This window comes from Hipposideros armiger, unplaced genomic scaffold (genome assembly GCF_001890085.2).
Source record: "Hipposideros armiger isolate ML-2016 unplaced genomic scaffold, ASM189008v1 scaffold_396, whole genome shotgun sequence".
NCBI lineage: Eukaryota > Metazoa > Chordata > Mammalia > Chiroptera > Hipposideridae > Hipposideros > Hipposideros armiger.
This window is the reverse complement of record NW_017731746.1, coordinates 156729-179598: the sequence shown is the minus strand read 5'-3', so window position 1 is coordinate 179598 and position 22870 is coordinate 156729. Positions and strand designations below refer to the sequence as shown.

The following is a 22870-nucleotide window of genomic DNA, read 5'->3' as shown; positions in this document are numbered from 1 at the left end:
ATCTTATGCGGGAGTTGAACTGGCAACCTTGTTGTTAGGAGCATGTGCTCTCACCAGCTGAGCCATCCTGCCACCTGTTGGCAGCTCAGCAGCAGGTGAGCTCAGGCGCAGCTCACTGGCCCATGTGGGAATCAAACCGGTGACCCTGTTGCTCAGAGCTCCCGCTCTTAACCAACTAAGCCATTCAGCCTGCCTCTTTTTGACTCTTGATTTGGACTGGTGAAACTTTTTTGGTCGCGGAGAATTGACTGACTTCCATTGTGCACTTTGACGCTTTGTTTCAGGGTCATATTGGTACATGCATATTTCATCAGCAGTGATAACACGGCTTAAAACATCATCTTGTCTCTCCAAAACATCTTGGCAAACTTTGATGCTCATTTGCTTTTGTTCATCAGTGAGCTCCTTCGGGACCATTTTGTCCATGCCTTTCTCATGCCAAGGTTTTCAGTTAAGATTTTCCTAACTGTTTCTCTATCAATGTTTACTTGGTCTGCTATGCTTCTCACAGTCAGCCCACAATTTTGACACAACAATTTGACGAATATTTTCAATGTTTTCTTCAGTTCTGCTCGTTACTGGCCACCCTGGCCTCTCTTTATCAGTGATGCATTCTCTCCCCTCAGAAAAACATTTAATCCATTTGTACACTGCCGTTTTTCTTCATGGCATTATCCCCATAAACTTAGACTAACATGTCCCTGATTTCACTTCCACTCTTGCCAAATGTAACAAGAAATTTAATGTTTGTTTGTTGCTCTAATTCAAGCTCAGACATGCTTGCGACAGCACACACAAAAAAAACCACACAACAATAGTAATGAACGCCACTCAGCAAGACACTGCCACAGGTCGACTTGAACACAACTGTGAGATACTGATGTGTACCAAGGTTATGAAACCTTACTGAGCTGTTTGTGCAGTGCTACCAGTGTAAGCGCTCTGTGGCAAGTTCATGAACTTAATGTGAGACCTCGTATTTATGAAATTTTGCTTTTGAAGTTTTGGTAATCTTTTGTAATCAGTATATTCTCTAGAGCTGTGTCCTCTTATCCCAGAGCCCCCTTTTCCTTGCTATCCCTAATTTTGTTGTGATTTAACATGCTATCACTTATTAGGGAAGTTTTTCATTTCTTAGACTTTCTTTCAATCAATTTTGATTTACTTAGGAGTTAAAGGGAATTGAACTTAAACTTGTACTATTGAGCGTTTTTTTTAACTTTAACTACATTTTTGACAAACAGTCATTCAAGTATCATTGTTTCATGTGTGTTTCTTACTATCTTTACTGATGTCTTTTTTTAACCCAATTTTACTTATATTTGTAATAAACCTTGTTCTTTCTATTTAGACTAAATAATCTTACACAAAATACCACAGGTTAAGATAATTTCTGAAAAGGACAAAAATGAAAAGAGAAATGGGAGGAAATTGGAAAACATATTTTAGACTTAGAGTAGCATTTTTTGTATAGCATCAAACTCTTATTAAGAAGCCTCCAGTAATATTGCTTTTAAAAAAAGACAAGCAGGAGGAAATGCTGTAGTTCTTTTAGCTTACAGAACCAAAAAAAAAGAGAAATAGTACCCTTTGTTTTCACTTTTCGAATATATTTTTAATAAATGTTCATACTCCAAGGTAACTTTTTCTATTAAAGCTAAGCACAAATGATTGAGCATCATGAGTTGATCATGATCAAAGGATAGACAGATCAATAGAGCAGTAATCCACGCCCAGATGTTTTAGGGGGTGAGGAGAGGTGATGGGCAATATGGAACTTTTTTTTGTTGTTGTTAGGGAAACTAAGTATAATATTTGAATGGTGAAGTATTTCTCTTTGCCTTATTGGTTTTTTCCCCCTGAAATCTGTAAAATGGAAATGATATCTTCATGGTTATTTTTTTAGGATTAAATGAGATAATACACGTAAACAGTTTGAAGCACTGCATAGCATCTAGTAAGCCCTCAATAAATTTAGCTGTTGTTATTATTACTTGGATTTTTAAAAAGAGAACCCATCCTCAGGGACAGCTTAGGATAAATGCACCTGCTATTTAGTATTTTTAAAAGTAGTTAAGATATTAAAAATGTTACCCAGCTTCTTACTCCACCTGTTTTTTGAACTGCTTTGGAAAAATCAGCATAAAATGTTTAAATCCCTTATTGTAGTTTAGTAGCGTGAATAAATTTAATTATAGTCTTATAAGTGAAATAACTACATCTATCCTTTTTTCTTTGTTTTAGGTTTCCCCTCAAAAAACCTATAAGGTAAGTTGTTCAGTTGCACTTCACACATTTAGGTTAAATTTTAATTGGAAGCATTCCTTTGAAATTCTGGTGGATTTTGTGGTGTTTTGAAAACATGTATTTCAGTTTAAAATTTCAAAATGTTTTACAAATTTAAAATATAACAGGTGTTGCTTATTTTTTCTGGAAGATGGCATTGTTTTGATAACATTTTTAATGTTTTTAATCTCGGCATTTTAAAAGTTTGTTAAAATTGATCCTTAAGGTCACTCCCTATGAAAATATTTAATTTTAAAATCTATTGTGACTGTTTTCAGTTGTAAATAGCTTGGGGAGTGTAAATGGATTGCTAGTTTTTGATGTGTTTCATCATCTGGATAGCTGTAATTGCCTTTAGTTAATGTACTTTGTCAAACTGGATCAGTCTTAATTACTTTAAGACAGTAAAGGAAAAAAATCCATAATGTTCAAATATGTCTGTGCCCATATCCATAGCTCCATATTTATTAATTTCCCAGGATTAAATGCCTCTTCCTCAATACTTGTTCTTCAACATCTCTTTTTTCGTTCATCTTAATTGTCATAAATATTATTAAAATACTGGTAGTATGTCATTCTTTATTATAGTACATTGATCATTTTTAGTGTCATAGTGCAGGATACCAATGTTAATCTTGCCATTTCAATTACTTAGTAATGTATGTTTTATAGTTATTTATGGTCTTACTTATTGCCCAGTCATTAGGCCATAGGAAAAATAATAATTCTAGTGTCATCAGGGCCTGGCTAAGACTACTGTGGCTAGAACTATAGGCAGCCTTTAAGTGAGGCTTCCCTGAGATTTTTTTTTTAATTGCTCTAATTAATGCTGTATTTACAGAGAGATTTCAAATCTGACTATGGTATATATAGGGTTGGGAAATGTATTTAATTACCTTTAGGCTCTGTTTTATTACCTGTTAAATGGAAATAATAATGATTAACCTTTGAAAGCCACTAAAAGAATTTAAGGAGTTATTTCTAAGAATAAAATAGACTTTAATACTAAATATTACTTTTATAATTTTTAAGCACTTTTTTTAATTAAAGTTTATTGGGGTGACAATTGTTAGTAAAGTTACATAGGTTTCAGTTGTATTAAGCACTTTTTATAACCAAGTAAATAGACTCTATTACACATAGCATAGAGTGTTTTAAAACTTCTTGAAAAACATAAATTAGAGAAGTTTATGAGAATGTGTAAGGTAAACTGATTTCTTGGTTACTCTTTGTAAGACACACTTGGGAGTTTTAAAATAAGTTTTTTTACAGCTGAAACTAATAAAAAAGAAAGTAAAAAATAATAATAAAATAAGTTTTTTTATTCTAATGGCTCTCTTGTAGTAAATATTTGATTGCTTTGATTTAATTTAGGCATGGAAGTATTTTGAATCGAGAGTCACCAACAGATAAGAAGCAGAAAGTTGAACGCAGTACATCACATGATTTTGATCCTACAGGTAAAACACTGTTTTTCGAAAGAATATTGACAGTAGTGAACATCAGAATACTATAGCTTAAGCTACATAACTTCCCAAAACACCTGTTTTACAAGTAGCTGTTCAGTCTGTTTAGGACTCTCTTCAGTTATATAATATAAAAACCTTTGCTTTCAGAAGAAATGGAAACATTTTTAATTTTCAGTACTATGGAAGCATCATTGTAGAGTGTATTATATTTTAAAATAATGATAATAGAAATAGTTATCATAATTGGATATTTTGGTAACACCAAGGACTTAGTATTAAGACAAATCATAGGTATGAACAGTAGTACATGTCATAAAATCAAGTCTATAACTACTACCAATTTCTGTAGTCATTTGAAAGTTCAGGTTTGATCATGGTAAATTAGAGTATTAAAATACAACTTCAAAAATTAATTATCATCTCATTTTAGAGTAAGCAAATGAAGTGATCCCTTTTTCTTCAGTCAAAAAATATTCTGAATTCAGAGCTGTCTTTCAACTGCAGTAGTGTTGCTCTTCCCTAGAGTTTTTATGTTAGTAGACTTTCGACTGTTTATATTCTTAAATTTATGCATATAGTTTGAACTCCTCTTGTAAAATATAGGCTTTTGCTTTCTCCTTGTTAATTCACCCAATATTTGATTTATAAAAATTGCTAGATAATTTTGCTTTCATCACTTGAAATTGATATGTATTCTTTGTGCACATACTATTTTATTCAGTCCTATGTTCCTATGACAAAAGATAAAATATAAGTATATGCTAAGGTCCCAGATACATAAATATCATATATCTATTTTTAGGTATTTTATTTAGAAATAAAATTTTTGACTTTTAATAGAGAGTAAGTATATTTTTTGTGTCTAATTAAGATGTTTCATGCTTTTAGTATTACTCTTTTATTTTGAAAAAAATATTATGAGTATTTTATGAAGGGAAGAATAGAAAGTGAATAGCTAATAATTTACCTGTATCTTAGGTAGTAGGTAAAAATGATACCGCAATAATCTATTTAGAGGTTTTGGTGGCGGGGTATATAATGTATAACTTCTGGATTTTCATTAAAAAATAATTCTTTATTTCTGACACCTAATTTTGACATCATGGGGCTCAGAGGCTTCCATGTATATTATTAGTTATTGTCTTACTAATGAAGGTCACAAGTTTCTGCCCTATGTTCATAAAAGTATTATGATCTTTTTAGATTGATTTATTCTATATTATTCACTTGTGATGTGACCATCTCCAAAGCATGAGATTATTATAGCTTTTAGTGCTTTTGTCATCTCTACAGTTGTTAGATGATTAGATGATACATTTTTTAGAGTATTCATGTGTTGTTTTGTTTGAACATATTTTATTGCACTGTCTTTTCTTCAATAAATCTTTAAAATATGTCATTACTTGTGCTGTTCATGACTATTCTAATTGCTGTCACCTGTGATGTTCATACTTTGTGTTTGTGCGATTTAACTTGATCATGATTCATTCTTTTTTCCCCCATGAATTTTTTCCCTTACATTGGTCTCCATTTTTCTATATCTCTCTCCTTTTCTCCCGCTCTTGTGCAGATAGCTCCTCCAAGAAGACAAAGTCTAGTTCAGAGGAGAGTAGATCCGAGATATATGGTAAGCTAATGTAGCCAATTCAGCCTTGCACCTTGCTTCATCCTGTTTCCCTTTTTAAAAATAATTACAGCCTTCCTCTGTCTGCTCTGCATGGCATGATCTACTGCAGGGAAAGGGAGCCTGGGGTTTTAATGTGGCTGTGATGTGGAAGCTTAAGGTTGCTAGAAACTAACTTTGTAGAGCAAGAATAGGCCACATTACCCGTCTTTTCTTTCATCTTGTTTATGTTTAGGAAAGTGATCATCTCTAATATGTTTGGGTCAGGTTCCTCCAGATAACATGGTTGGCCGTTGAATTCTTTTTATCTTCTTCCCATGTCCCATTTGCAGAGCTTGGATCACATAGAATTTCATCAATGCTACCAGCCTTTGCCTCTAAGTAGAATGCTGGTATAATTTAATATATTAGCAGCTTTTTTGGGATTTTTATTTTTTATTTCTTTATTTTAATTGCTCTATCTTCTGGAATTGCTGTTCTTGTATAACTTATCCAGAATAGCAAACATACCTTAAGTATTTTATTTTTATAACTTGAAGAATTTGTCTGTGCCTTTCGTAAGTTTTCCCCGAAGCTTATTCTGAATGGGAAAATTTCAAAATGGCACCTTTTAAAAACAATCTTTACAAAGAGCAGGTTTAATCTAAATGGTCAACTTTTGCAACAAATGATTAGAACGCTAATATTTCCATATTGTGTCCTGTCTTCTAAGCATAATATAAATCGTATTTGTGAAGTTCATACATATTATTCCTTTTCCTTTGCATAGTTTTACCTTCCCTTTTTTCCTTGTGTTAATATCTAATTAGATTTTTGAGAAAAGTGAAAAGAGAAGTACTGCTTCGAACTAAGATTTTAAAAATAATCTCTGAAAGACTAAGAAAGTTACTTCTTTCTTAGAAGATTCCAAATTTGGCCTCAAAGGAAGACCATGTCTTCTCTAATAGAGCCAGAAATCTCTCAAGTAGAAGTTTCCACAGGTGCACTGTTTCCTAGCTTGACATGCATGAAAGGAAAAAAATATATATGAAAATGTCCCTCTCCCCTTTTAAGACATTTTGTATTTTATATCTTCTGACACTTGAGCCCATAATATCATATACTTTTTAATATTATGAGGCCAGAGTTTTGGTTATAAACCAGTTGATGCTTCTTTGTTAGATACATGCACATAGTACTTTGCTTGGGTTTTTGTGACAAGTGCTTTTTCTGTGTAGTTAAACTTTTTGCATTAGTTCAACAGGAAATGTATACCATGCCAAATGGCATGTCAAGTTTATGCTTTTTCTTCCTTCCAAAGGATTTGGCTCCAAGTAAGTAAAAAATAGCTACTGAATTTCAAGAGACTCTTTTTGTCCTATACAAAGAAAGAGCTTCCTACGGTTTATTCTCTCCATAGGAATGGGAACACTATCTTTATAGCTCCATTCGTTTCCAGTAGCCTTTGCAATGTTGTATTTCATCTCCCCCACCATTTTCCTAGATCTTTGTATGTATGATAAAGCTCGCTATTTGTTTAAGATGATAGGATGTTTGCTTTGGGTGATAGGATGATAGGTATGTATGAAAGCTTGCTATTTGATTTGGATGTTAATATTCCAATTATAGGAATATTAACACTAGTTCAGACATGCCATTGGCTTGGTAGTAATAGAAACATTTTAAGTGGTAATAGGAAGTAAGGTGTGGCTGGCTTCTCTGTGTTTCTTTCTTGAGAACCCTTGAAATGCCTTTTTTGGAAGGAACTGAGCCATGGGTCTTCAAAAAGCACTTATCAGAGGGATGAATTGATCAAAACAGAGTCAGCATGCTAAGTTAAATCTCTTTGACATTACAGACATTTTATTACCTGTGTGAATAGAGTTCTTCAGACTGTCTATTCTAATTAGCATGAGTAAAAAATAAAAATCTCTAAGGAGTCAAGGAACGCTTGGAAATACTGGAATATGAGAGTAGCCTGATAGCAACTGGTGACATTGCTTTAGTGTAAGGTCTGTCTCTTAAGCCAACCTTTTTGAGATTATACATTGTCTTGGAGCATTCATTAGCTGGATACTTAACACAAATGGTAGTTATTCACCTACAAATTATTTATTTTGAACTTCTTACCCATTTTTAGAGCTGTTTTATCAGGTAGATTTTTTACTTTGCTCATTTTAAAAGGAATCCAAGTGTTTGTTTTAAATTGACTTCTTTTGTTAAGTTTCTGCCCAGTGAAGTAGGTCAATATTTATTCCATATCCCCTTGTTTTTCCCTCTGTACCTTTTTGGAGTATATTATTGATCATGTACAGATGTATTTTCTGATTTGCAATTTTAATGGTACATAATTTTCTATTTTTCTTAATATTGTAATGGAGGCATTTTGTGGGTTTCTCTTTTTTTTTTTTTCTGGGATACAAGAGATTTAGTAGGGGAGTTTTGAGTTAGAATACTTCTTCTAACTTCTGTCTTGGTTTCGTGAAGAGATTCTAGCTGATTATATTTACATGAAAAGAAGCCATGCCTTTTTGAAGCTGTCTTAGTCTGCTGGAGCTGCTGTGACAAAATACCAGAGACTTGGCTTAAACAACAGAAATTTCTTTTCTCACAGTTTTGGACACTAGAAGTATGAGATCAGGATGCCAGCCAGCATGGCAAGGTTGGGTTCTGGTGAGAGCTCTTCTGGCTTACAGATGGCCACCTTTTTGCTTTTTTCTCACATGATCTTTCTTTGGTGCAAGAACATGTAGAGAGAGATAAAAGGAGCTCTCTGATGATGTCTCTTCTTATAAGGACACTAATCCCTTCATAAGGGCCCCACTTCATGACTTCATCTAGCTATAATTACCCCCCCAAAGGCTCTATCTCCAAATATCATGACATTGTGGGTTAGGGCTCAACATAAGGAATTTTGCGGGGAACACAACATTCAGTCCATAACAGAAGCAAACTGTTAGTACTTGAAATATCCTGATTTGGATACTTTCAAGTAATATATATATATATATATATATATATATATATATATATATATATGTGTGTGTGTGTGTGTGTGTGTGTGTGTGTGTATGTATGTATGTATATACACACACAGACATATCGTTTAATTTATATTTTTTCTTATTCATACTCTGATATTTGTAAAAAAGAAGAGTTCTTGGTTTGATTCTTACTTTCACCAAGTTATTATTTTCTGTTTTCTTCTTTAACTTTGCAAAGCATTCCACAACATGAACATTCTGTGTCCTTACAAACCTTTCACTTCTTAACCTCTTGAATTCTGACTGCTGAACACATACTATCTGGAAAGTAAACCAAAATATCGTACTTGAAAATCTGTGAACTTTTTCTCATTTCTCACCTTCACTTTGAACCATTTGGCAATGCTGATGCCTTTTCTGTGGTTTCTATGTCAACCTATTTCTTCTCTCTTTATAATTAATTATTTTGTCTTTTCTTTACTTGATTGCCTTTCTTCTTATAAATGTAGATGTTACAGAGTCTCTGTCCCTGATATTTCTCCCTTTTCCAGTTTTATATTTTTAACTGTTTGCTGAATACTTTCATCTAATTGTCCTTCAAATTCAGAATGACCAATCTGGAATTCATCATTGTTCCCTATGGCTACAAATCAATCTTCCTCTTGATTTTCTGGTTCTTTTAATGGCACTATCATTCTTCCGTTAATGTAGTCTTACTTTCTTAAAGTTAACTTTGACATCTCCGTTTAACTTGTCCTCTCTAGTCACCTATTTTACAAGGTCCCATTGATCCTACCATTACATTATTTTTCATCCCTCACTCATGGTTCCATCTCTACTACTTGGTTTAGTTTTTCATCATTTTATTAGATAGTCGCATAACTTTCTTTCACTTCGATTTTACATTGATTCACTTCCTATTCTCTATTCTTCTATATTCTGTCACATTAATATTACTAAATTAAGGATTTGGACATATACTTGCTAAGAAAGTACAAATAGTTATTAAGATATGCCATAATTTGTTTCCAATTTATCATCCTACCTCAGTTTACTATTATTCACCTAAATGCAGCACTCTCCTTCAAATTTTTATTTCCCGAATGTGGCCTGCTATTCTTTCTTTGTTCGTGCCATTCCCGTTGTCTTAAAAGGTTTACCTCCTATCACTCCTTGTTAGAATCCTCCCCCATTCTTTCAGGCCCATTTCAAATACTGGCTTATTTATAGGGCTTTCCTAGATTTGCCCAGCTAATTTTGTTGTCTGCACTTTGACATCCTGCTTTGTATCTAGTGATTTGTGTTTACAAGTATGTTAGTCTTTGCATCTCCTATAATGCTTGACACACTGGAGGCACTCATTGAGTTTTGAATCAGTGATTGTTGAGGTTGGGATGAGTATTTTAGTACAGAGAATTGATAGAATAAAATGTTGATTCATCTTAATTGGATTTTTCTTCTGAAAAAATTTAAGGTAGAAGAAAATGTAACTTAGAAAAGAGAATTATTGTTAGTAATAGTCAAAAGAATGAAATCAGCATACTTGGAACTTAAAGCTCCTCTTGCCAGCAGCATTGTGCATTTAGAATCAAGAAGCTTCTTCTTTTTTATTAAATTAATTAATTAATTTCATTAGTTTCAGGTATACAAAACAATGTAATAGTTAGACATTTACACCCCTCACAAAGTGGCAACCTCCCCTCCCCCAATCTACTTTCCCTCTGACATTGTATATAGCAGTTAATCAAAGGATTATCTGAGGCCTTACTCATAAAACATGTAATGTATGTCTGGCAGTAGTTTAAAAATGAGCTGTTCTTATGAGGTTGCACGTGGTCTTTCTCCACTCCCTTCCCTGAAGCTAATTCTTAAGAGATGAGACTTAGAGAAGCTTGATCATACAATAAAATCAAAGGTGAAGAAAAACTAATGTGCTTTCACTAAAGCAAATGCTGTGTGGAAGGTTTAGCATGTTGCCTTATCTATTTAACACTCCATTTTCATTAATTTGCTATTTGACAGTGCAGTTGTTGCCTTTTTACAGGAATGTATTATAGTGAAATTTTCTCACCTTCTTTAGAGGACCTTTTTATGACCTCTTCCCTTCCCCACTCCAAAAATTTACAAAGGCCTAATTTTTTTCACTTTCAAAATACAGCCATTGGTAATTATCTTTTGAGTGAAAAACAATCACTTTTATGTTGGTTTCGAATACCAAATCATTGTAACAGGGAAAAAAGTTTTTTCTTAGAAAGAGAAAATAAGATTAAGGAAATGATAGTATAATATTTATGTAAATTTGATAGAACATGTTTACTTTACTGATGATATGAAGCCTGATATCTGTTAACAGCTTTCAGGTGAAATATCATAATCCTTAAAAACGCAGGAAATAAAAGTTTGTAACTAGAGGAGTTATTTTAGGGTAGATGGGAATCATATTATTTTAGCCAGGGCAAAAGGTTAGTGTTCTTATAGAAGTATTTCTCTACTTTGCATAGTTTTCAGGGCTGTGATTTCACTTTTTCTTAAAAAGTGATTGAATGTGATTTCTTTAAAGTTTATTTTATGTAAAATAAATTCAAACTTACTTATTAAATATTCATTGAGCACCTATTGTATGCCAGGCACTATGATAAGGAATAGGGATACAAAGATAATAGAAAACTATACCTGCTTTCTGGAAGTTCACTGTCTAGCACAAAAGAAAGAGTTGTTATACATTTTGGTAAGTACAATAATAGAGATATACAATAGTTTACCAATACTCCATATCTACTTAAAAAATAGATAGTTGTGGGAAAAATTTCCGTATGGTACTAAGAACAATGAGAATGAAGAAGTATTATTATGACTAAATTTCAAGAAAGTTTAAGCCTTCTCATTATCTTGTTGAATACTTTCTCTGCCTGTCTTCATTCAAAGTGCTTGGATATAGCTCATATATTTTTTTCCATTTTTTTATTAGTTTCGTGTGTACAAAACAATGTAATAGACATTTACACCCCTCACAAAGTGATAACCCCCTCTCCCCATCTGCTACCCCTCTGACATCGTATAATAGCTGTTACAATTCCATTGACTCTATTCCCTATCCTGTACTCCATATCCCGTGACTATATATGTATTAAATTATAGTTGACATTCAGTATTATTCTGCTTCAGCTTCAGGTGTATCACGCAGTGGTCAGGCATCTACACCATCCATGAAGTAGTCTCCCTAATAAGACAGGTGTCCATCTAACACCCTACAAAATCTTTACAGCATTATTGATTACATTCCCAAAACTGTCTTTCATATCCCCGTGGCAATATGTGACTACCAATTTATGCTATCTAATCCTTTCCCCTTCTTCCTCATCCCAACCCCCCTCCCCTCTAGCAAGCATCAGTTTTTTTCTCTATATCTCAGACTATTTCTGAAACAGCTCATATTAAAGTGATTTTTGTGACCTTATAAAAATTCGTATTGAGAGGTAAACATTTGTATGATAATACAACTAATAATCTTTATACCAGACAATAAGAGATTTAGCAAAACCAACCATGGACTATATGGTTTTAAAAACCAGAAAAAGTAAAAAATGAAATTTGAAAATGGCTATTTTAGAGTTAGGAGTCCACTTTTATCTTTCCCTTCATTTGTAACATATAGGGCCTGTTATCTGTATCATACTCTGATTCTTAGTAGGACGTTGTCATTGTTTCCCTATTTGTTTCTGTTGTCCTTTCCTGCCAAGATTTTAAGTACTTTGAGAGCAAAGACTTCTAGTAGTTTTGCATTCTTCACATCTACAGATTGCAGTGTTAAATAACTAGTAGACAGATGCTCAATACAAATTTGCTAAAACAAAGTAGATTTTTTTTTTCTTCAAAAAGGACATTTCAAAGATATGATAATTCAGTCAGTATTGGTGATTTCAGTGTTAAGGGTGTTAACTTGGAATTTTATGGTGGGTTAAAACAACTTCCGGTGTACAAGTAGAACATTACTCTCAAGAAAAAAGGAAAACATTTTATTTGATTTTTCAATGGGAAGGAATATAGTGGATCTAAACATTTAAGAGACTGGATTTCTGGATTTTGAAAGGTATGACAGCTTAGTTTTCAGTTAATTATCTACGTTTATGCAGATGGCATAAATTTATAAGGCAGAATAATGTCATTAATTTGAACTCCACAGATCCTGAACTGGCTGTATATGTAAGGTATGTTTTCTTTTTGAATTGGTCTTGGTATTCTTATATGTTAAAGTACACCAGATTCTCAGTTTAGTAGATAGACTTAGAATAATAATAAATGAACAATATATTGGGGTTGGGGAAAGAGAAAGATGAATAGGTTATACATATAGCTCTTTCTCCTTTTCCTCTTTATCCTTTGTTTCTCGTCTTCTTTTGTTGTAGAATTAAAAGCGACAGTTATCAGACTGAACAATTTTGGATTGGAGAAAACAGGTTTGCAGTATTTTGAGGGAACTATAAATATGTTTACTCAATCCTTAGTAGTCTGTTAGGACCCTAGGCATATTTGTTAAAATTGACTGTGTGTGGTGGTTTTTTTCTTTTTTCTCGGATCACCTTCCTTTCTGAGAGTCTGTCCATCTCTAGACTCCTCTGCTTTTCCAATTTTCATTAATTCATTAGAAGTTTTTTTTTTTTTTAAAGTTTCTTCTGTGCCTGAACATATGTCAGGTCCTGAGATAAGATTGTAAACAAGATAGAGCCCCTGTGCTATTAAAGCATACAATCTTATGAGAGGATAAAAGCAAATATGAATCAATTGATACTAGGGAGTAAATAGAGAGTGCAGTGGGAGTCTATAAGGACAAACTTACAAGAGGAGGTGATTTGTTTCTTGAGGCTTTCTTGTCGCTCATCTTCTAAAGTTACCTATCACAAGAAGCCCTGCTCTGTTAAATTTTCCTTCTCTCTTCTTTCCCCATTTAAAACTAATTTGCTTGTCTTAAAACAAAACAATTTAGACAAAGACATAAATGAGGATTGATCATTTTAAGAAGCATTTGCAAACATGATAGGAAGCTAACACAAAAGTATTTTAATTTAAATGATTTTTAACTGATGGCATTGATAGATGAGTAATATATTTCTCATCAGAAAAATCCAAGGCAGCCTATTCCCAATCATAATAAAATAATACTTAATATTTATGAGCCCTTAGTATTTGTCAGGCATTAAGCTAATTATTTTATGTTCATTATATTAAAATGAAATACACAAACATATCAAACTCTTAACCCTCAGTACTCTTCTTTCCTGTCATTTTTTACAAGCACCCTATTCTCTACAGGGACCTGAAAAAAAATGTTTGCTTAAGAAGCCCAGTGGCTTAAGCACAATGAACTCCAAAATTAGAAACTTTTAATTCACTGATTTTCAGCTCTTGGAGGAACTGGGAGGGATAGATAACATATGAAAAAAATATATATTCATTTTTGCAGTTATCTTGATTTTTATTTTAAAGCCACAATATATAATTCATTTTGAAGTTGCAAATAACTGTAAAAGAGGTCATCAGATGCTTATGTTTCCAAAATCAGGCATGGATTTTAAAAAGATTCCTGTAAAATATTTGGAGATTCTCTGATTCATGTATTCATTGTATTATGTACTAGAAATTTATAAAGAATGCCTCTTTTCTTGAATTTGTGTATTCAAAATTATTCTATTTAAAGTTTTTTCTAATTACTTAAAGGAAGCAACTTGAAGCAAAGGAAAAAGGTTGAATTATGATGGGTTATTTTTCCTCTGCTCCCATTACAATTTACTATTTTGTTGGAGTGGTGAATGCAAATGCTATTTAGTATTTAGTAGTCTCTTGAGTTTAGGGGGAACACCTTTTTTTTTTTTCAGTTTCCATTATTTTATATTAGTTTCAGGTGAACAGCATAGTGATTAGACATTTATATAATTTATACAGTGATCCCCCTGATTAGTCTAGTACCCACCTGGCACTATGCATAGTTGTTGCAACATTATTGACTATGTTCTATATGCTATACTTTACATCCCTGTGACTATTTCTTAAATTTGTGTTTCTTAATCCCTTCACCTTTTTTACCCATCTCCTAACCTCCCTCCCTTCTGGCACTGTCAGATTTTTCTTCTGTATCTATGAGTCTGTTTCTGTTTTGTTTGTTTGTTTGTTTTGTTCTTTAGATACCACATATAAGTGAGATCATATGGTACTTGTCTTCCTCAGTATGACTTATGTCACTTAGCATAATACACCCTCTATGGTACATCCATGTTATTGTAAATGGTAAGATTTCATTCTTTTTTATGGCCGAGTAATTTTCCATTGTATGTATGTATCACATCTTCTTTATCTAGTTCTTTTGATGAGCTCTTGGGTTGCTTCCATATCTTGGCTATTGTAAATAGAGCTGCACTGAATATAGGGGTACATATGTCTTTTCGAATTAGTGTTTTGGATTTCTCCAGGTAAATACCCAGAAATGGAAATGCTGGGTCATATGGTAGTTCTATTTTTAATTTTTTGAGGAACCTCCAAACCATTTTCCATTGTGGCTACACCAATATGTAATCCCACCACCAGTGTACCAGTGTTCCCTTTTCTCTGCATCCTCGACAACACTGTTGTTTGTTGATTTATTGATGATCGCCATCCTGACAAGACAAGGATGCCCACTGTCACCACTTTTATTCAACACCGTATTGGAAGTCCTAGCCACAGCAATCAGATAAGAAAAGAAAAAGATTGGAAAGGAAGAAGTTATTATTTTCATATGACATGATGCTATATATAGAAAACCTGAAAGATTTAGAACTATACTTTTAGAAAACCTAAAACTATTAGAACTGATAAATGAATTCAGTAAAGTAGCAGGATACAAATTTAATATGCAGAAATTGGTTGCACTTTTATTTTTATTTATTTATTTATTTTTTTTAGCTGAGCCATCCTGCTACCTGTTGGCAGCTCAGCGGCTGCTCAGCTCGGGCTGGACTCGAACCGCTGTTNCATCAGTTTGTTCTCTGTATGTATGAGTTTGTTTCTGTTTTGTTTGTTGCTTTATTTATTTATTTTATTTATTTATTTATTTTTTTAGCTGAGCCATCCTGCTACCTGTTGGCAGCTCAGTGGCTGCTCAGCTCGGGCTGGACTCGAACCGCTGTTGCTCAGAGCTCAAACTCTTGAGCGAGCTCTTAACCAACTGAGCCACTCGGCCGGCCCTGTTGCACTTTTATACACCAATGACAAATTATCAGAAAGAGAAATCAAGAAAACATTCCCATTTACAATTGCATCAAAGAAAACAAAACAAAAACCTAGTAATAAATTTAACCAAGGAGATAAAGGACCTGTACTTGGAAAACTATAAAACATTGAAGAAAGAAATTGAATAAGATGCAAATGAATAGAAGCATATACTGTGCTCATGGATAGGAAGAATTAACATTGTTAAAATGTCCATATTACCCAAAGCAATCTATAGAATCAATGTAATCCCTATCAAAATACAATGGCATTTTTTACAGAACTAGAACAAGTCTTAAATGTTATATGGAACCACAAAAAAAAACAACAAATAGCCACAGCAATCTTGAGAGAGAACAAAATTGGAGGTATCATGCTGCCTGATATCAAGGCTGTAGTAACCAAAACAACACATACTGGCATAAAAACAAACAAATGGAACAGAATAGAGAGCCCAGAAATAAACCCACACCTATATGGTCATTTAATCTATGACAAAGGAGGTAAGTACATACAGTTGGGTAATAAAGGGTGTTGGTAACACATTTTTTTTTAATGTTGCAAATCAACTTTTTGGGGGTACAATTTACCTAAAATAAGATGCACTCATTTTAAGTTCGCAGTTCTCTGAGTTTTGACAATTGAATATACTCATGTAACCATTACCTTAATTAAGAAATAGGACATTTCCATCACCCCAGAAAGTTTCTTCATGTTTTTTTGCAGTCATTCTCCCCACCCTGACCTTAGGCAACCACTAATCTGCTTTTTGTTACTATAGTTTAGTTTTTCTGTTTTACGTCAGAGTCATAAAGTGTGTACTGTCTTTTGTATCGGTCATATTTTGCTTAACATAATGCTTTTGTTATTCATCCATGTGTGAGCAGTTCCTGTTTTTGTTTTTCTTGCTAAGTAGTATTTTACTGTAATTGATAGAACGTCGTTTGTTTATTCACTCATCTATTGATGGAAATTTGAGTTGTTTCTAGTTTTTGGCTCTTATGAACAAAAATCTGCTATGAACATTTGTCTACTAGTCTTTATGTGGACATGAGTTTTTATTTCTCTTGGTAGTGAAATTGTTGGGTCATATGTATAATAACTGTATGATTAAGTTCTGACAATTAAGTTTGCAAATTTGTTGCAATGATGTTGCTAACCTGTTTTGATATCAGAGGGATTATTCATGAATTTGTACCAACTGGACAAACAGTTAAGCATGTTTACTTTTTGGAAGTGCTGAAAAGGCTGCATGAAAAAGTTAGATGACCTAAATTTTTCACCAACAATTCATGGCTCTTGCATCATGACAATACTCTAGCTCACACAGCACTGTCTGTGAGGGAATTTTTAGCCAGTAAACATAACTGTACTAGAACTCCCTCCCTACTCAGCTGATCTGGCTCCCAGTGACGTCTTTCTTTACTTGAAGGGAAGGAAATATTGAAAGGAAGACATTTTGATGATATTCTGGATGTCAAGGGTAATATGATGACAACCCTGATGGCCATTCCAGAAAATAAGTTCCAGAATTGCTTTGCAGGGTGGACTAGGTGCTGGCATTAATGCATAGCTTCCCAAGGGGGGTATTTCAAAGGTGACTGTAATGATACTCAGCAATGAGGTATGTAGCACTTTTTCTAGGACGAGTTCGCGAACTTAATTGCCAGACCTCGCATGCTCATCTTTTCTAAAAAATTTACAAACTGTTTTTCAAAGTGTACCAATTTACACTTCCACCAGCAATGTATGAGAATTTCAGTTGCCCCACATCCATGTCAACACTTGGTATTTTCAGTCTTTTTATAGCCATCCCAGTTTGTGTAGGGTGGTATCTCATTGTGGTTTTAATTTGCATTTTTCATAAGACTGCAGATGTTGAACACCTTTGCATGTGCTTATTGGCCATTGGTGTATCTTTCTTTGTGACTGGTTTATTCAAGTCTTTTGTCCCTTTTAAAATGTGTCTTCCATTTTTGAATTGTAGAGTTTTTTAGGTTTTTTTGGGGGGTTTTGTTTGTTTTTTTGTTTTTAAATACATATAGGGCCAGCCGAGTGGCTTGTTGGTCAAGAGTTGGCTTGGGAGCGTGAGCTCTGAGCAGCAGGGCTGCCGGATCGGTTCCCATATGGGCCAGTGACGCTGCGCCCTCTACAGCTAAGATGGTGAACAACAGCTCCACCTGGAGCTGGGTTGCCGTGAATCGCTGGAGATGGCATAGGCTGCAGTGGGGCTGCAGTGGGCTGCCGTAAGCTACCATGAGTGGCCGGCAGCCAGTGTGAGCTGCCGTCCAATGGCTGGCAACTGATCTGCCTCAGCTGGGAAGAGTGCAGTGATCACAATACAAACATGGGCCAGTGAAGCAACGTCCTCCACAACTAGACTGAAGAACAAAAACACAGCAACTTGTCTGTTCCCCTTCCCTGATTCCTCAACACTGTTTGTTCCCTTCCCCAATTCCCCAATAAAATCTTAAAATAAATACACACATATGTGTGTGTGTGTGTGTGTATATTTTAGATATAAGTCCTTTATCAGATATTTGTACTGTATTTTCTCCCAGTATGTGGCTTGCCTTTTCATTTTCCTAGTTTCTTTTGAAGAGCACGTTTTAAGTTTTGAATTCAGTCTACCAGTTTTTTCTTTTCTAGTTGGTGCCTTTTTCATCCTAAACGCTCTCTGCCTAACCTAAGGTCTTGAAGATTTTCTTCTATGTTTTCTTATGAAAAGTTTTAGCTTTATGTTTAGGTCCATGTTCTGCTTTAAGTTAATTTTTGTGTAGGGTTATGAGTTAAAATTCAATATTCATATTTTCCATGATGGAATCCAGTTTTTCCAGTGTTTCATCATTAGTAGGTTCACATACTCATGATATTTCATTAACAGCAAGAAATCTTTAACATTGTTTGATTTATACATCAGACTTATTTAAAAGATCATGACTCTTTATAAAAATTTTTATTTTGAAGAATTTTTATTTTCTATATACACATATGCTTATTTTACATGTTTTATATATTGATTTTTGATGAAATGCTTAGATTCTGCAAAGCTGAAAGTATATATTAAATCTTTGGTTAACACAGAGTTCAGGATCTTCATATCTGATCCATAATAAAACAGCTGGGTACTAATCAGCGTTCTATTACGGAACATCCGTATTCCTTTGATTGCGGCCTTCTTTGTCTCACCTTGGCCTTGACAATTTTCCTTTGCTGTTTAACTGGAAGGAAAACAAATTTCTCCTGTAGGAGTCAGGTCAGTATGCAAAATAGATAAAAGAATTAGTTGACCTCACAGATTCTTTATCTTTTCTACTTTTTTCTGTATTCTGTTTATTTTTTCTGTGAGTCAAGGTCATCTTTTCCCTTTGAACTCTTTCTTTTTTCACTCCCTTTTTGGAGAAGAGATGCAGGTGCTCTCCAAACATCTCCTTTCTTTATATATATATCTATTTTCTGCATATAATCTCCTGAGAATAAAATTGGATTTCTCTAGTTTACTGTGGGTGGCTTCTAGCCTAATGTCCCAAAATGTTTTAATTTGCGGGGGGGATTGAAACACCAGTTAGAACCAAAAACAGAGGGTGAGGGAGATTTTATATTACAAATAAATGGCATAGATGCAAATGGGCTTTCTTTCTGTCGCGTCTCTAATACTTCATCTTTTACAGTTTGTCGTAGCTATTTTTAATCTTGAAGCAATTTTACTCTACCTCTCCAGTGAGAAATCAATAAATATGACATTTTGGTGTTCTTGTGTTTGTTTTGTTCATGGGGTTAGTGCTCTTATTTTATATATGGATTTCATGTGCTACGTTGTGTTTCTCCAGAAAGAATACAGCTTATTACTAATATGTAATTATTGTTTTTTGTTCTTCCTTCTCTCCTTATACCATGTGGTTCTTATGCAGGTCTTGTTCAGCGTTGTGTGGTCATCCAGAAAGATGACAATGGATTTGGGCTGACGGTCAGTGGAGACAATCCAGTCTTCGTACAGTCTGTCAAAGAAGGCAAGGCATTTTTTAAAACAGTATTGTCATTTGGGAGCAAACAGTAAGAATAGAAAAACCTAAATAATGTCTATTGACCAGAATAAAATAATAGCATGCATTGCAGGTTTTATGGCTTGTTGTGCTAGATTTGTCTTTTGAGTCATAGTTTTAGGCATGAATTTACCCCAGTTGATTTTATTTCTAGAAAGAAAACAGTTCTTACATAGTTTTAGAAATTATATGACACTCTGGTCACTTACAGAAGTTTGTGGAATATTATTTCTTTATGGCACCAGAGATATTTTGGTAGAGACAGGTTAAGTAGAAAGGCTTAGAAATATCCATTATTTCCCCAAACAACATATTCTGCTATTACCATGATTGAATACTTCCTTTATGTTGGGTGCTATAATTTGAAGTAGGTATTTTTTTGTACCCATTTTATAGATGATATTTAAGGCTTAGAGTAAAAAAAAAGCCCATAAACTCAGTCTACAGTCACACAATCAGTGAGTGACAGGGACAGCATTTGAACCTAAAAGTGTCTGACTTTATAACCCATGTTCTTAACCACTTTGTTATGCTGCCTCACTTTCAAGAAGATTATCAGTGAATGCAAATGAATTACATTTTAAGTAATTAATTTCTCTCACAGATGGAGCAGCCATGCGGGCTGGAGTACAGACAGGTGATCGAATCATCAAGGTAAGGAAAACCCTATCATGGAATTTATGATAGAATTAAAAAACAGAGTATATTAGCCATAGTTTGATTTTTTCACTTAGATTTTTATAAAAAGCATCACATTGCATATGATGGATTTGTGGATGATAAAAGCTTATTTCTTTCATTTTAAAATTAATATTACCCTTTACTGAAAGGCATAATGAAAGGCTTGAATAAATGGAATCATGTTCTTGGATAGGAGAGTAACTAACCCATTGTTGTGAATATCATTTCTCTCTATATTAATTTGTTAGCAAGAAATTCTCATCAAAATATACTAATAGAATTGGGAAGGTATGCCATTACTTGTCAAACTGATTATTCTTCCATATGAACTTCACAGAGGTATAAGAATAGCTAAAGAAAAAAGTGTGTTATTTATATGGGTATGTTTGAGGTGAGATGGTGTGAATTAATTTAAAACAAGTTACTCATGTCCACCTATCAGTGGAACACAATAGAGCCCAGAAACAGACTTGAATTCTGATCAGTAAGGAAAGAATGGATTAGTCACTAATTGTTCTTGAGACAATTGACTAACCTGATTACTTAAAATCAAATTACTGTACAGGAAAAGACACCATGAACATCTTTACAAAGAACAATCTGGAAAAATATATTTAAAATATATTACAGAGTATATCATTAATTGTAAAGAGCACTTTCCAATTACTAAGAAAAGAATAAATAGTCAAATGGAAAAATGGGCAAAGAATTTTATTAGGTAATTCCCCAAAGTAATTGAAATAAATAATATATTAATAAGGGTATGTCCAACCTCACTGATAAAGATAGGTGAAAATATATTTGGTCATCAGAAATTTAAAGATTGATAATACACATTAGGCATAGTTTGGGTATGGTGAAATGGCTACTCTCATAAGCTTGTTGTGAGTATAAAGTACATAAAATCTGTTTAGATGGAAATTTATAAATATGAATCAAAAGTTATATACTCTAAGTAAGTATATAACCTTTAACCAGCAATTTTGCTTTTAGGAACATGTCTAAGGAAGTAAGTGTACAAATGTGAAGTGATATGTGTACAGGGAAATTCATTTTAGCTTTATCATATTAAAAACTCGTAAACAACCTAAATATGGATAAACTGAGAGCTAGAGAAATAAATTATATTTTATCTGCAGCTTTGAAAAAAAGTGGATTAGGTCTGTGTATATCTATAATAAAAGATATCCACAATACAATAAAAACTATTAATTTGCAGGAAAAAAGACAGTTATAATGTATGTGTATATGTTTCTATGTATGTGGTATGTGTATGCTAGAATAGTGTCTCAAAGATTAAACATCATGGTTAACAGTGATCATCTCTGGTGGGCATGATGAGTATACTTCTATTTTATACACTGATATATTTGAACTTGTAAAAATTAGCATTACTTGTGTCAGAGAACAAATAATGTTAAATCCGTGTTTGATATTTTTACGTTAATTTTTTTTTAGTGGAGACTCTGGATAACATTTAGCCAGTCTGAAAATTAATTTTTTTATTAGTTTCAGATGTACAAAGCAATGTAATAGTTAAACATTTACACCCCTCACAAAATAATAACCCCTCCAATCTACTACCCCTCTGACATCATATATAGCTGTTACAATACCATTGACTATATTCCCTATGCTGTACTCCACATCCCATTAAAAAAAAAAAAGAAAGAAAAATGTAAAAAAAACCATATATAAATATTAATTATAGTTCACATTGAATATTATTCAACTTCAGCTTCAGGTGTATAGCACAGTGGTCAAGCATCTACACAGTCTATGAAGTGACCTCTCTGATAAGTCCAGTGCCCATCTGGCACCCTACATAACCTTTACAACATTGTTGATTATATTCCCCAAACTGCGTCTCATATCCCCGTGACTATATTGTGACTACTAATTTGTACTTTCTAATACCTTTACCTTCTCTATCCCCATCCCCCACCGTCTAGTAACCATCAGTTTTCTTTTCCCCTGTATCTCTTGAGTCTATTTCTGTTTTGTTTGTTTGTTTATTCTGTTCTTTAGATTCCACATATAAGTGAGATAATATGGTATTTGTCTTTCTCAGTCTGTCTTATTTCACTCAGCATAATAATTTCTAGGTCCATCCATGTTGCAAATGGTAAGATTAGGTCATGATTGGGAAAGTAAAAGTAAGTTGAATATTATTTTGGAAATAGCAATATTTGCTTATTTTTTCATCTTTTAAAAAATGTATTATGGGTGCCGGCCTGGTGGCTCAGTTGGTTAGAGCGCGAGCTCTGAGCAGTAGAGTCGCCGGTTTGAATCCCATCTGGGCCAGTGAGCTGCGCCCGAGCTGAGCTGCCGCTGAGCTGGTGAGAGCATGTGTTCTTAACAACAAGGTTGCCGGTTCGACTCGTGCATGGGATGGTGGACACCTCCCCGCAACTAGATTGAAAGCAGAATAAAGCAGCAACTGGACTTGGAGCTGAGCTTGTGCCCACCACAACGAAGATTGAAGGACAATGACTTGGAGCTGATGGGTCCTAGAAAAAAAACAATGTTCTTTTCCCCAATAAAATCTTAAAAAAAAAATGT

The 22870-nt window shown here is 33.8% G+C and overlaps 1 protein-coding gene across 6 annotated transcripts in view; it reads left to right on the top strand.

Moving 5' to 3' along the window:
- ARHGEF12 (Rho guanine nucleotide exchange factor 12) overlaps positions 1-22870 on the top strand; it is a 231353-nt gene that overhangs the window by 96768 nt on the left and 111715 nt on the right. For 4 of the 6 annotated variants that reach the window (XM_019663597.1, XM_019663594.1, XM_019663592.1 and 1 more), the window contains exons 2-6: positions 2245-2268; positions 3661-3746; positions 5326-5382; positions 19496-19594; positions 20232-20281. In XM_019663597.1, coding sequence (XP_019519142.1) covers positions 20243-20281 — 39 coding nt within the window. In that variant the 5' untranslated portion in view covers positions 2245-2268; positions 3661-3746; positions 5326-5382; positions 19496-19594; positions 20232-20242. The remainder of the gene's footprint in view (positions 1-2244; positions 2269-3660; positions 3747-5325; positions 5383-19495; positions 19595-20231; positions 20282-22870) is intronic. The other 2 variants (XM_019663593.1, XM_019663595.1) reach the window with 1 other exon arrangement.